General features: G+C 42.7%; 1 protein-coding gene across 1 annotated transcript in view; it reads right to left on the reverse strand.

The window, feature by feature from the left end:
• LOC310856198 (guanylyl cyclase-activating protein 1-like) overlaps window positions 1-7,215 on the reverse strand; it is a gene marked incomplete at both ends in the record, with an annotated part of 21,516 nt that extends 14,301 nt beyond the window's left edge. Inside the window, one exon of the mRNA XM_083761468.1 lies at window positions 7,021-7,215. Within this exon, the coding sequence (XP_083617594.1) occupies window positions 7,021-7,215 (195 nt within the window). The remainder of the gene's footprint in view (window positions 1-7,020) is intronic.
• Window positions 7,216-16,657: the final 9,442 nt, after the last annotated feature.

Consider the following 16,657-nt stretch of genomic DNA (forward strand, 5'->3'; position numbering starts at 1 on the left):
GGGTTAACGTCACATAGGAGAACACAGAGGTGAACACGAACATTGCTGTCCTTGGAGTGTTGCACCACTCAAAAATAGCAGACCTACAAGCTCGTATAGCGCGGCACTCGGTGCCGTGCTACGAGCTTGTAGATCTGCTATTTTTCAATAGCTAAAGCATAACATAATGCTTTAAAACACCTAAGGGGTTCCCGCACAAAATGGATTAAATGTACTCATGCATGTCTCTGAGAGGCTGTTTACAAATCAATCTGACTGGACTATAAACTGACTGGACTATAAACTGACTGGACTATAACTGACTGGACTATAAACTGACTGGACTATAAACTCCACAGAAGCTTGTCTGAGTTGGAGATATAACCATAAACCTCCATGACCTGACCATCACATTTTCTCGTACAACAGTATATTTTATTATCAGCATCATCAACGTTTAGTAATCCAATTAAACGTTAAAACATGTGTTAACCCATTTTGGCCTGACGTCAAAATAAAAAAAGACCTTCTGAAAGAATATATATTCAAAAAAATTGTGCCGCATTTTTGACGCATTTTTCAAAAATATCAGATCTACAAGCTAATAGAGTGGCGTGCTAATAGCTTGTAGATCTGATATTTTTCAATAGCTAAAGTATAACATCCCATCAGAACGGGTCAAACACATCTTGTCATATTGTAGGCCTGTCGTTGTTGTATAGCCTGCTTCCAACATGTCACCTCTTGTACCTGGATGAGTGACGCATGCCCACACACACACGCACGCTCGTGCACCTGTACGCACACACACACACACACACACACACACACACACACACACACACACACACACACACACACACACACACACACACACACACACACACACACACACACACAGATCAGGAATCCTCCAGGGTCAGGGTTAGCTGTTGGCCTGACTTAACGTGCTCTCTCCTCTAAGCCCATTAGTCGGTGAGCCAATAGAAAGTGACTGTCTCCACATATAGCCTGAGGAGAATACATATACAGTAGCCTACAGTTGAATACATATAGCCTGACGAGAATACATAATTATAGCCTACAGTTGAATACATGTAGCCTACAGTTGAATACATGTAGCCTACAGTTGAATACAGTTAGCCTACAGATGAATAATTCAATTCAATTCAATTCAAAGGGCTTTATTGGCATGAGAAAACATACGTTTACATTGCCAAAGCAGAAAGAACAGTACAACAATACAGCAATACAATCAAAACAAAAACAAAAATTATGTACTTTGTCAGATTCTTCAATAGATCAACTTCTATGTTCAAGATCACTCGATGCAGGTATAGTGCAGGCATATACACAATGATTAGTCTTTACGGTGGTTGTGTTCCATTTGATATCCTTCTCCTATCACAGCAACTCACAAATCTTGCTGCTGTGTTTGCACATTGTTGTACTACATATTTATAGCCTACAGTTGAATACAGTTAGCCTACAGTTGAATACATAATTATAGCCTACAGTTGAATACAGTTAGCCTACAGTTGAATACATAATTATAGCCTACAGTTGCTTGACAAAAATGTGTATGAATTTAACACCCAAGTAAAGAAGAGGTCACTTATTTGGGTTGTATTTGGATAACAAACTTTCCGGTGCTGGGAAAGAATGCCATCAACAAACTCAATTCAACCTTTATTCAAGACTCTCAGAGGGGAGTCCAACAACCCCCCTGGGGAGTTGTTGTGTTATCCTTTTGGCACAACCTCTGCCTGTACTGTACTGTACTGTACTGTACTGTACTGTACTGTACTGTACTGTACTGTACTGTACTGTACTGTACTGTACTGTACTGTACTGTACACATAAAACAGAGAAACACAAACGTAGGGATGTCCCGATAGACTTTTTTTTGCTTCCGATCCGATCCCGATACCTCAATTTCTGTGTTAGCAGATACCGAATACAGATAACAGTGTCGTGATCTCATGTTGTGTTTAAAGCTATCTAGCTATATATCTGGTGTTGTGTTTATAGCTATCTAGCTATATATCTGGTGTTGTGTTTATAGCTATCTAGCTATATATCTGGTGTTGTGTTTATAGCTATCTATAGCTATATATCTGGTGCTGTGTTTATAGCTATCTATAGCTATATATCTGGTGTTGTGTTTATAGCTATCTAGCTATATATCTCGTGTTGTGTTTATACCTATCTAGCTATATATCTCGTGTTGTGTTTATAGCAGACTCCTCACTCAAATGTGCACTTGCAGTTTGGCCAACATTATATTTACCTGCCATAGTGTAAACCCCTTACCCCTGTGTCGGATCGGTGGTTAGACTGGCATATTCACAGATACCGATATGACCCGATATGACAAATAAGGGCCGATCCGATACTTTTGCTGATACCGTATCTGTACAAGTAAACAAACTATAAATAAACGATGCATAAACAAACAAGGGGGACTTATGTCTGTACTGTACACATAAGGCTAGAAGGCCACTAGTGGCTGCACAGCTTATAGACCTCTTAGCAGGGTTGGAAAGGTGCTACAATGATGCTGTTCACAGAGCCTGTTAACATGCACATACATACATCTATACATGAGGTTTACATCTATACAATGATGCTGTTCTCAGAGCCTGTTAACATGCACATACATACATCTATACATGAGGTTTACATCTATACAATGATGCTGTTCACAGAGCATGTTAACCTGCACATACATACATCTATACATGAGGTTTACATCTATACAATGATGCTGTTCTCAGAGCCTGTTAACCTGCACATACATACATCTATACATGAGGTTTACATCTATACAATGATGCTGTTCACAGAGCCTGTTAACCTGCACATACATCTATCTATACATGAGGTTTACATCTATACAATGATGCTGTTCTCAGAGCCTGTTAACCTGCACATACATACATCTATACATGAGGTTTACATCTATACAATGATGCTGTTCACAGAGCCTGTTAACCTGCACATCTATCTATACATGAGGTTTACATCTATACAATGATGCTGTTCTCAGAGCCTGTTAACCTGCACATACATACATCTATACATGAGGTTTACATCTATACAATGATGCTGTTCACAGAGCCTGTTAACATGCACATACATACATCTATACATGAGGTTTACATCTATACAATGATGCTGTTCACAGAGTCTGTTAACCTGCACATATATACATCTATACATGAGGTTTACATCTATACAATGATGCTGTTCACAGAGTCTGTTAACCTGCACATACATACATCTATACATGAGGTTTACATCTATACAATGATGCTGTTCACAGAGCCTGTTAACCTGCACATACATCTATCTATACATGAGGTTTCGTAGCACAGGCAGGGCAAGTCATGGTACATTTACTTCTACAAACATTTTACTTGCTGCACTACGGCATCTTGGGGCTCTGAGCAGCAGTCTCATGCAGTCATTATAGGCCACAGCTGTCATCTTTTTTTACAGGCTTCCCCTTATTGTAGTGTCGCCACAAGTGGGCATCAGGGCTTTGTGTACAGCGGAGTACAATATAGGCTTTAAAAAGTGAGATTTTCACTGGAACAGAGCAGAAATTAAACTTAACGTCACTGTCTAAGAATATCTCTGTCACCAGATCAGGTCACAGTGATTATGAAAGTCAATTTCTCTTTTAAGAGTGCACTGAGGAGGACCACCTGAAGCCCTCATCTAATGAATCAATGACTGAATTAATCAATGAATTAATCAATTAATCAATCAATTAATCAATCAATCAATCAATCAATCATTCTGTACTCAGTTGACTAGGCTTGTCCTCAGGGCTCTAGACTGGGGCCACTATAGTATTTCCCTCTACAGATCGCCAAACATAATCCGATCTACAACCTGTTTTGCGATGAGTTGTGGAGCTTGTAGATGGACATTTTCTTTTTGCCAGACTTTCACCACAGACCGTGGATCAACCAACCAGAGCATGAGTATCAGTTTTACAGATACTGCATATGTTTTAGAACGGGGACCGACCAACCAGAGCATGAGTATCAGTTTTACAGATACTGCATATGTTTTTGAATACGATGGACATTTTGGTTCACTTCTATAGGTGACAACATTTCTCCCAAATTAGCAGCTAAATTGTAAAGAAATTCAGCCTCTAGATTAATGTCACTGAGATGCACTGTTTAGGTACCAATACAACAATAAAACATGATACAATACCTAAAACACAAGAATATCAGTCAAGAAAGTGCATAATGCAGAGTACCCAAAGTTATTGCACACTTAACCCATTTAGGCCTAAAGAAAAACGTTTGCTCTGAAACAATATATACCTATTCAAAGATTTGTGCCGCATTTTTAAGATGTTTACAAAATAGCAGACCTACAAGCTCGTAGCTATGAGCTTGTAGATCTGCTATTTTTCAATAGCTAAAGTATAACAGAATGCTTGAAACACCAAAAGGGGTTCCCGAATCCCGCCCCAAAATGGGTTTAATTGTCACTTGTCATTTAACAGCATGATAGCCAGCTGTGGGGGAAAAGGTGCGTGCTGAGAGGATCTTCACCCTTTTGGACTTATTTTGGGGGAAAAACTATCTTCAATTATCCTCAGGGATGTATTGAGGCAGCTTACCAATGATACTAATGGAGGCTCTGTTCCATTCTGGTCCAACAGAGTCAGGGTGCTGATATCTTGCATGTTGGCTCACTGTGGCACATTTGTGACAACTATATGGGGTATCAAACATGCTCACAGACACACATTAGACTTATTTATCACTCCACAAATGAACAGTGAACAAGGAAAGACGGCTTTCATGTGTGTGCCCCATGATGCAGACAAATGGAACAAACTCCAGGACTGCCTGAAACTGGATCAGTTTGGTCTCCATATAGAGACATTCAGGGAAGTGGTTCCCAAAGTTCCCATGGGTCCTTGAGGGAGGTCCAGGGAGTCCCCAGCTAAATGATAGTTTGGGACCAAATGGACCCTTATTGGGTCTGTAACTGCACAGATGGAGTTTGTAGTTTTGTGCACTCTCAGAGAATACAATTAACATTTATTTTACAATATAAATTGGGGGGTCTCAGAGATATAAATGGCAATGGGGGTCCGTAGAGTAATGCATGTCAAACTGTGGCGTCCTTGAAATGAAACGGGTTGAGAGTCACTGCTAGAGCCGTAAAGATCTTCTCTTATGGGGGGTCCCTGAATCACTGCTAGAGCCGTACAAATCTTCTCTTATGGGGGGTCCCTGAATCACTGCTAGAGCCGTACAGATCTTCTCTTATGGGGGGTCCCTGAATCACTGCTAGAGCCGTACAAATCTTCTCTTATGGGGGGTCCCTGAATCACTGCTAGAGCCGTAAAGATCTTCTCTTATGGGGGGTCCCTGAATCACTGCTAGAGCCGTACAGATCTTCTCTTATGGGGGGGGGGGTCCCTGAATCACTGCTAGAGCCGTACAAATCTTCTCTTATGGGGGGGGGGTCCCTGAATCACTGCTAGAGCCGTACAGATCTTCTCTTATGGGGGGTCCCTGAATCACTGCTAGAGCCGTACAGATCTTCTCTTATGGGGGGGGGGGTCCCTGGCATATCTCTTCAAATGGGGGTCCGCGGGGCTCATTAGTGTCAATTTGGGGGTCCTTGACATGAAATAGTTTGGGGACAACTTGAGGATGCATTTCATAAGGGCTGCACCTGCTTCGTGTAGCCCTGATTATGTGTCTGCAGTATGATGATTTAGTTGTCGTTCGTTATAGTGCACTTTATTTAAATTTGTATTGTGTTTTGTATCTGATATTGTGATCATGTTGTACTAGAAGGGTCCTTGAAAAAGAGAGGTTGCTCTCAATGGTCTTCCAAGTAAATAGTATCACTGGTGCTAACAACACCTGGTAAACACCTGGTAAAGTAAACACCTGGTAAACACCTGGTAAAAAATAGTATCACTGGTGCTAATTAACAACACCATGTAAGTAAATAGTATCACTGGTGCTGATAACACCTGTGTTGAATTGATGTTTCAATGCATTGAAAGGCATATGGCACCCCCATATCTTCAAAGACTGATCCAATCCCACCAAAACCCTTCTGGCCTTCCCTAAAACACCCTGGACAACGCTCCACATGTCCTAGACTCTTCTCCCTTCTCTAAAACACCATGGACAACGCTCCACACGTCTTAGACTCTTCTCCCTTCTCTAAAACACCCTGGACAACGCTCCACACGTCCTAGACTCTTCTCCCTTCTCTAAAACACCCTGGACAACGCTCCACATGTCCTAGACTCTTCTCCCTTCTCTAAAACACACTGGACAACGCTCCACACGTCCTAGACTCTTCTCCCTTCTCTAAACCACCCTGGACAACGCTCCACACGTCCTAGACTCTTCTCCCTTCTCTAAAACACCCTGGACAACGCTCCACATGTCCTAGACTCTTCTCCCTTCTCTAAAACACACTGGACAACGCTCCACACGTCCTAGACTCTTCTCCCTTCTCTAAACCACCCTGGACAACGCTCCACACGTCCTCTTCTCCCTTCTCTAAAACACCCGAGTGTATACTTTCATCCGACGGAGCATTGGTCCGAACGACAACCTACCTCCTCCCTCACCCTAACTCTAACCTCCCCCGGGGCAGACACCTAAACCTAACCGCAACCCTCTCCCGACCCGCAGCGCACCTCGGACAGAGCATTGCTCCAAAGGAGCAATGCTCTGTCGGATGATAGTATGCCTCCCAAACACCCTGGACAACGCTCCACACGTCCTAGACTCTTTTCCCTAAAACACGCTGGACAATGTTCCCTCCACACGTAGACTCTTCTCCCTTCCCTAAAACACCCTGGACAACGCTCCACACATCCTACTCAATGTCAAACATAAATGTGATCTCAGTTATCAGCCATGTGCTGATACAATTTAGCCATAATGCGTTGTCCACACACACACACACACACACGATGTGTGTGTGTGTGAGCGTGCGTGCGTTGTGTGTGTGCGTGCGTGCGTTCCTCACCCCGTCCTGGTCGAAGGTGAGGAACACCTGATCCACGTAGCTGTGGGCGTTCTCGTTCATGCCCTTCAGGCCCAGGATGGCCTTGAGCTCGAACAGCGTGATGAGGCCCGACGGCGACTCCCGCATGAACTTGTTGTACCAGTGGTGCATGTCCTCCGCCAGGATGTCGTCCAGGTTGGACCCGTGGTTACCCATGGTGCACCTCTGTCCGTCCCTCCGTCCCTCCGTCCGTCCGTATGTCCGTCTGACCGTCAGGAAGCGTCTCCACCTCCGGCGAAACGGCGGGAGAGCGAGGTCGACGCCAGCGAGGCGTTCAGCTCAATCGGCCTTATACCGTTTTTTAAAACGATGAACAAAAAAACTAAATAAAAAAAGGTTCAAATCAATGACGAATGAAATACGATTTGAATCAATTTAAAGCGTGCATAATGACGCCCCCCCCGGACTCGACGACCAAAACAAAATAACGGCAAACACCCGAGCTTTTGGACGAAACGCTTCCGACGCGACGGGGTGAGCGACTACAGGCGGAGCGTGGGCGGACGCGACGGCTCCATGTCGGCCTCGGCGAGCGAGCGAGCGGGACGCTGGGATTATTCTCCTTGGCGGCGGCGGCGGTGGTCGGTCAGAAGCAGCTTATCCGCGCCCCGCTGAGCGCTGCAGGGGATAGAGGAGCAGAACCATCGGACACACAGCCAGGGACAACAGGTGTCCGGTTCGATTCCCGTATTCCTCGGGTCGACCCGCCGCGCAAAGGGAGAATTAAAGGAGACGAGGGAGGTTTTTTTGGAGCTCGGGAAAAATGGAAGGAAGAAGCGAAGAAAGAAAGAAAGAAAGAAAGAAAGAAAGAAAGAAATGAAGGACGTAGGGAAGAACAGCAGAAAGGAGGAAAGGAGAATAGGAGAAGAGCGGAATGAGGAGACTCAGCGGAAGAGAGAGAGAGAGGGGGGGGGGGGGGGGGGGGCTGAGCAGGGATAAAGCTCTTAAGTCCTGCGGGTCGCAGAGAGGAAGCTCTTAAAATAACGTTAGCGTTAATGAGCTAACTGCCTCGTAAGGAGAGTACAGCGCAACCTCTAGCGCTGCAGTGTGGTGACCCCCCCCCCCCCCCACCCCCCCGCCCGGGGACACTTATGTAATGTCTGCCTGTAGTAGAGGAGGTGACAATTCACCCATTTTGGTGTTATAGCATTATGGTATGCTATTGAAAAATATCAGATCTATGAGCTTGTAGGTCTGCTATTTTTGAAAAATCGAAGAACGGCTGACATAGAAACATAGCTTTACTCAGAATACTGTCAGGATTTAGAAGACTTTTTAGAATCTGATCTCAGGTCAGAATGGGTTAAGACACTGGTTCATCCCCCCCCCCCCCAAAAAAAAAAAAGAAACAGTTTTAATTAATTCATAATTTTAAGTATATTTACTTTTTTAGTGTAGAATAGATAAATAGCACAAATGGAGAAAAAAGGTTAAAAAAAAAATGTGTTTTTGTTTCATGTTTGTTTTTTGTTTGTCTCCTGGCAAAATACAAAGGTATATTTTTGTTTGTGTCTGTATTGTAGAGTTAAAATACAAAGGTATATGTTAGTTTGTGTCTGTATTGTAGAGTTAAAATACAAAGGTATATTTTAGTTTGTGTCTGTATTGTAGAGTTAAAATACAAAGGTATATTTTAGTTTGTGTCTGTATTCTACTGTTGCTCCCTTTCCCCAAGAGGACCACAACGGAAACAAGCCTATAACGGCTTTCTTGTGACTCTATCCTTTTGAAATTTATTTTTCAATAAAGTAATCAATCAATCAATCAATCAATCAATCAATCAATCAATCAATCAATCAATCAATCAATCAATCAATCAATCACGCTTAGTTTTTGCAACACTTCTTACTGGACAAATGTTTGCATTCAACCAACATAGGCCTACCACAAATTGCAAGCCGGTCAGGCCCAGTGGATTGGACATTTAGATGAACCCTATACAACATTTAAAAAGGCCTTCAAAATCATGACAGATTTCTGAAATGTTTCGATATCACTGGTGCTCATGTCAACATTTCACGTCAAGGACCCCAGACATTATTATGTATTTGGCCGCCGACCCCCATCTGAAAACATGTTGTTCCAGGGACCCCCTCCCCCCCCCCCCCCCCCAGAAGCAAAGATTTGAGCTAAAAACATCCACTCTGAAAGAATATATATTCAAAGAAAATAGCAGATTACAAGCTCGTAGCGCGGCACAGCGCCACGAGCTTATATATAGATCTGCTATTTTTCAATAAAATGGTAAAGTACTGCTTAAAACACCAAAAGGGGTTCCCGACCAATGAGTTAAAGTCACACACCCCCCTCCCCTCTCTCTCTCTCTCTCTCTCTCTCTCTCTCTCATTAGCAGGCAATTAACTATCTCTCTCTCTCAGTTTCTGGCACAACAGCGCCCCTTACTGGTACTCATAGGTACTTAAAGTCACATAGGTTAAAGTCCCATATACTGTAGGTACACGGACATTGCTGTTCTTTGGAGTATTTTTTATTAATTCATTACAAAGCCTCTAATTAATTAGATTATTAATTTTTTCCTAATTGTAATCGTATCGTATCGTATCGTATTGAATTGAGTTGATTTGATTTAGGAGGAGTATTACATGAACTTTATCAGTGACTCTTCAAGCCGTTGCTGGCAGAGCCTCTCGACTTTTAGTCAAACATAAAACCATACACTTCATTTAAGCCACTCAGCAACTTAGAACAAAGACGGTTTTCAGGATGATGAAAGCCTGCTTTCTCTAGTGGCATTACGCTGAGAGTCTCACCTCGCCTCTTTCTCTAGTGGCATTACGCTGAGAGTCTCACCTCGCCTCTAAAATACAATGTTTTGGACAGAAAGAGTAAACATTCCACCGAATGGAAATAAAACACAATGTTTTTACTTTTTAGTTGATCCAACTGCGCCCCCTACAGACCTGGTCAATGGGATAGCTTCTGTTGAGGAGATCTGTAGGGGGCGCAGTTGAGCAACTAACTAACTCCTGAAATATTTATTAACAGTTTGCAGAATTACAGTACATTTCAAGCACAAACTCAATACAAAGACTGTTAACTGTGAGTGGACGACCTAATTAATTATTAGCTTGTTTACAACAGGGTCCACCTTGTTCAATTCATCAAAACATTTAGAGACGTACAAATAGACACTTCTATATAGTTAAAGAACAGAACAGGAATTCATCATATTAGCAACTAACTATTCTAACGCGATGGACCAGAGCTGGGTCGGATTTGTTTATATTAGTTTATACATCGAAAAGGAGCAGATACAAGCTCACAACGAGTCGGTTCAGTTCATTTCCAAACACAAACTCACAGCAACTCTTAAATAACGTTCGCCAGGCTTCGGTGTGTCTGTCTGTCTGTCTGTCTGTCTGTCTGTCTGTCTGTCTGTCTGTCTGTCTGTCTGTCTGTCTGTCTGTCTGTCTGTCTGTCTGTCTGTGTGTGTGTGACACTGATTTATTGAATATTCTGACTTTCAATTCAAATTACATACATTTAGTTTTGATTGTATTGTTAATTTGTTGTATTGTGCTTTTTGCCCTGGCAATGTAAACGTATGTTTTCTCAATGCCAATAAAGCTCCTTTGCATTGAAAAAAAGTGTGGTGACTGACTGCGTGTGATTGGCTAACAGCCAGGCTGCTGATTGTCTCCTGTGATGGCCTCAACTATATAAAGCTGTGTGGAATACAGCATTCTGATGTGTTCTTCCTGGTGTGTGTTTGGTCGGTCTGTAACAAGAAGTTACACACCGTCTGGCTGTAGCAAGAAGGTAACTAAATGTTAAACTTAAACCTTTAGCTTTGTTTGAACTGATTCCGTTTGGGTAACTTGATCTGTGAATGAATGCCACTGAGATGTGGAGTTATGTTTTATAACCAGAGTTAAGGTAACTGTTCCAATATGGCTCATAGTGTCATTTTGACTGGCATTCAAACTCTTGCATTTCAAGATCTCTTAACTCTTCAGACAGTGGACAGGGTCCATTTGTACACTGAGAGCTTTAAGGGTCCATTTGGTTCCATTTGTACACTGAGAGCTGTAAGGGTCCATTTGGTTAAACATGCTAACACTTCATCTTCAACCATGTGAGCCTCTAGAAATGTTTCAATATAAAATTGGTATTGTCACAAACGCAATACAACGTTCATTCAAAGCTGAAGGGAAAACATATTTCCAAAGTTGGGGGGGAAATATATTAAAAAAGTAAGCTTGGGGGAGGGATGTTAAGTTGTAAAATGTGGGTTGTGGGGGCTGACAAGGCTATACCCACATTTCTAATGTGATGTAGGCCTACATGACACTTATCTTTTCTCTTTATGTAATTCCAGAATATGAAGAAGAGTCACTGCACCAAGCCCTGGACCCTGAGATGAGCCATGTCCGTGGGCCCCACAGCCCCACCAATTTAGGCTTCCGAGGACCCCCACCCTGGAGCCCATGTGAAGTGTCCCAGTCGGATGCCCCCCCCTCCCTGCACAAGACATTAAGGTAGGAACTGTACGCTATAGCTGCTGCTGCTGTGAAGAGCTGCTTGCTGCGCAGTGAGTACAAATCTTGTTTATTGTCCTTTGCTGTCGCTGGTGTGGTTCTGGGTCTGCAGGGAACTGATGGTGTTGCTCTCGTTTGCGTTCCGGCTTCCTGCGGTTGCGTTGCGTCGGGCTGCCTGCTGTTGCGTTCGTTTGCGTTGCGTATTTTGCGTCGACTGCCACAATTTCGTCCGGTTCCGTCATTTCACCATTTCACATTTCACCATTTCACCTAACTTGTGGACACCGCCTGTCATTTGCAGAAGAACGTGATGGTTCACGGTAAGTATCTGTTTTTGTATTCTTTGCTGCTGGTAGGGTAGGGCTGGTAGGGTAGGGCTCCTACTAGGGTAGGTTTTTGCGTTGCATCGCAAACTAAGCACTTTGGCACAGGCATGGAGCTCCTGGTTTACTGGGATGGGGTTCAATTCCCTGCTGCGCCCTGCTGATTACATTTAATCTGTTAAACTGGCATCCTTTTGCACAATAGAGCGTCACAGTCCCTCCCCCTTTCAGAACGACAATCACAACGCGTGGCGTTGGGAGCTTGTAGATATGCTATAATCAAATTATTTACAGCAAAAGCAAAGTTACCATGTTTACCCAGGGCTCAAGAACTTGTTTACAGCCAGGCCCTGCTCATAGAACATTTCATGGTAGGGGTTCAGTGCCTTGCTCAAGGGTACTTCAGCGGTGGTAATTTTAACGTGCCGGCCCGGGGATACGAACTAGCGACCTTCCAATATCAAGACCGCTCCGCAAACCGTTCGGCCACCGCTGCCCCTGACCCAGCTTGATCAAAGGGTTGATTGGATTAAGACAGGCTTTCAGGCCAAGGTGTCGTTGCTCACAGACACAACCAAACAGACTATAGCATGGAACAATATACTATATAGATTTGAGTCTTCATATTTCCCACAACACTGCCAAAACTTTCATTCAAACATTTTTTTTTACAGAGTTAGCCTTTAGTTGGCTATACAATAAATTACTGCTGTATAAAGTAGGAATTAATTATCATATAGTTAACTTTATACAATATCTTTCCAATATGTACAGAGCTACACAACCTTATAAGTATAGGGCAGGAGACTTTTTATTTGCTTTGGCAATATAAAATCTTTAACACGCTTTAAATTGTCATTTTTGTAGGTAATGAATTGTAAGTATAACTTTAATTGTCTCAGTTTAGTCTATATTTATGGAACCCTCTCAAAACGTCCACATAAGGACACGTGGTCCCTCCCTGTCCCTGAAGCCCACTTATTTGAGAACCTTTCATGTATCATTTTGTTGATGAATTGAACAAGGAGTGGTGTAGCCATTTATACATTTTATGTTGTGTAAATATCCATATAGACATTCAAGTGCCCGTTTGTTTTGTTTACAGTCAAACGTTCAGACTTTCCATTTGAAAGCACTTTGGGTCAACTGTTGTGATGTAATGTGTGCGTTTGGCCGGCTGATGTCGCCGTCTCACCTTCTACAGCTCCCATTGGCGAGAGCAGGAGGAGGCGGAGTCCCCGCCCCGAGGGTATGTCCATAAAGTCCAGTTGCAGTGTTGCCAAGTCTGCTTATTATAAGTAAAAGCGACTTTGGACTTGTTTTCCGTCTCTAATCAACTACTACATCAATTTAAACTGTAGGCCTAAATGATCATTTCCTTTTTTCATAGAAGTAGGCTATATATTTAGTATTTAGTCTTTAAATGATGAATTGAAAATGGAGGACCCTGAACCACCGCTCTCAAATAAAACAACAAAAACAATACAATGTTGACCCACCTGTCAAATTCAAAGGAAAAGAGGGCTTTATATTTTGACGATGGGTTCTCAGATTGCCCATGCCTGTCCCTTGATTGATTGATTGATTGAAGTATTTATTAACAGTTTGCAGAATTTCACATGAAAGCACAACTACAAAGACTGTTTACTGTGGATGACAAAACTGATAAAGCATTACCCTTGTTTGGGTAATGCTCAGGGTCCACCGTTTTCAATTCATCAGAACATTTAGAGACGCACAATTATACATTTCTATTATATAAAAAATAACAGGCGCTTTATTATTATTTTTGGTGGAGGTGGAGGAGGTGGGGGGGGAGGGGGGGGGGGGGGGGGGGGCTTGTTTTCCCAGACCTGGCAACAGTGTTCCAGCAGCAGGGCTCCGTCTAATGAGCAAATTTAAGACTTCCGCTCTGAGAGCTAGCAGATTTAAGACATTCGGTTGCCTTCAGAATAAAATAATATTTTAATTCGTTAATTAAATAACTATTACGTTACATTATTAGTGTAAAAGTGTGTTCTTTTCGTTAAGAATCACCCAACAAGGATTGTAGTTTAGCCCAGCCGGGCAATAGTTTATTATAAAGTCCCGTGCTAAGAGTAGTAATAAACAACCTGTCAGCTCAGTCTAGTGCAACCAACAACAGGTACCGTGCGAGAGGTGCAACCAACAACAGGCACCGTGCGGAACCGTGCGTCACGCACTTGTATAAGCAAGGTTCCTATCCAAACAATAAAGGTTCCTATTTCATCAAGAAATAATACACCTATTATAACAATTAGTATTATTATTACATTACAGTTATTGTAAAGACACACATTATGTTTCTGTGTAAAAATAAGTAATTAAATTACTAATAAGTAATTAAATAATAATAAAAGTTATCTAAATGGATAAATGCTATTCACTGGAGTGCATGGACTTTATAAAGTGGACACTGGACAAAAGAGGCCTCCGCGAGGCAACTATCTGGACATACCCACACGTTCGGGGAGATGTCCTCTACCACACTCCACTCTCCGCTAAGCGGGAGAGGTGTAAAATTCACAGCAGCAGACCGTCTACTGTGGTCAATGCTGAAAAAAGTACCGTTTCCGGACCCAGAATGGACACTGGACAAAGAGGCCTCCGCGAGGCAACTATCTGGACATACCCACACGTTCGGGGAGATGTCCTCTACCACACCACACTCTCCGCTAAGCGGGAGAGGTGTAAAATTCACAGCAGCAGACCTTTTACTGTGGTCAAGGCTGACAAAAAGTACCGTTTCCGGACCCAGAATGGACACTGGACAAAGAGGCCTCCGCGAGGCAACTATCTGGACATACCCGCACGTTCGGGGAGATGTTCTCTACCACACTCCACTCTCCGCTAAGCGGGAGAGGTGTAAAATTCACAGCAGCAGACCTTTTACTGTGGTCAAGGCTGACAAAAAGTACCGTTTCCGGACCCAGAATGGACACTGGACAAAAGACGGCTCCGCGAGGCAACTATCTGGACATACCCACGCGTTCGGGGAGATGTCCTCTACCACACCACACTCTCCGCTAAGCGGGAGAGGTGTAAAATTCACAGCAGCAGCCCTTCTACTGTGGTCAAGGCTGACAAAAAGTACCGTTTCCGGACCCAGAATGGACACTGGACAAAGAGGCCTCCGCGAGGCAACTATCTGGACATACCCACACGTTCGGGGAGATGTCCTCTACCACACCACACTCTCCGCTAAGCGGGAGAGGTGTAAAATTCACAGCAGCAGACCGTCTACTGTGGTCAATGCTGAAAAAAGTACCGTTTCCGGACCCAGAATGGACACTGGACAAAGAGGCCTCCGCGAGGCAACTATCTGGACATACCCACACGTTCGGGGAGATGTCCTCTACCACACCACACTCTCCGCTAAGCGGGAGAGGTGTAAAATTCACAGCAGCAGACCTTTTACTGTGGTCAAGGCTGACAAAAAGTACCGTTTCCGGACCCAGAATGGACACTGGACAAAAGACGGCTCCGCGAGGCAACTATCTGGACATACCCACGCGTTCGGGGAGATGTCCTCTACCACACCACACTCTCAACACTTACCAAACAGAGACTGAAAAGCGAGATTGTGTATTGTATGAGCTGACAGGAAAAAATGTATTGCTCTGAGTACATAGTTTAAGTACTGCACTGCACTAAAAGGCTCTGTTTTATCTGTCTTATATGTTGTAGGAGAACTTCGCCGCCAATGGAGGATGCGAGGGACGCCAAATGACACGTCCCCACGTGATTTAATCCAATAGTGCTTACTGTGATCTTCTAAAAACAAACGTTTGAAATGTTTGGACTGAGCTGGTTTTGCTTTAAAAGTACATCTAACTTTTGATCAATTTATGTGTGTGTGTGTGTGTGTACAATGTTTGCACTTTATGTTTGCAGTGATGCTTTGCACTATAGGCTACCTTTTTATACATTTGAGTGATGTGTGCACTTAGGTACATTGCATGTTGTACCATATATACATTTGAGTGATGTTTGCATTGAGGTACATTGCATGTTGTACCTAAGCTTTTGAGTAACGTTTGCACTTAATTGGTACATTGCACGTCTTACCTTTTTATACATTTGAGTAATGTATGCACTTATAGGTACGTTGCACTTATAGTACCATTTTGTACTTTTGAGTGATGTTTGCACTGATTGACTTTGTAGTTTTTGCATGTTTTGCATGTGTTTGAATAATGTTTGCTGTATTAACACAGATGCGCACACACATGCAGTAAATTGATCAAATCTGTAACTACTAACTATTAAAGTAGCTTCTCAGTCCACATTAAGACAAATTGTGATGTTTAAAAACAAATATTGTAGGGATTTGGAAACTTTTAAATGAGCATTTTATTTCTGATTGTGATGATCATTATTGATATGATTTCTTCTTCTTCTGTGTAACAGTGAATGAGAAATGATTAATGATTAATTAAAAGGTATTTTTTTTCTAACTTTCAAAGCCTTGTCTGTATTCTTTTATTCTTTCATAAATGTAATGCTATGGAGAGGGCCACTATATATATATAACGATCGTTGTCACCTCATCTATACCTGGGCACCGCCCAGCCAGAAAGAGGGTTTGGAGGAATGTACTATAAACACAGCACTGTAAAAATAAACTATTACTGTTAATGGCCCATCTACATAGTGAATGACATTACCATTGTCATTGATGCAGACATTAGTGTTCAAACACCAGTAATTACCAAAATAATTAGTATTACTTTGCAATGCATGTTATAGGCCAGT

This window comes from Protomyctophum parallelum (genome assembly GCF_964188405.1).
Source record: "Protomyctophum parallelum genome assembly, chromosome: 1".
In the NCBI taxonomy this organism is placed as follows: Eukaryota; Metazoa; Chordata; class Actinopteri; order Myctophiformes; family Myctophidae; genus Protomyctophum; species Protomyctophum parallelum.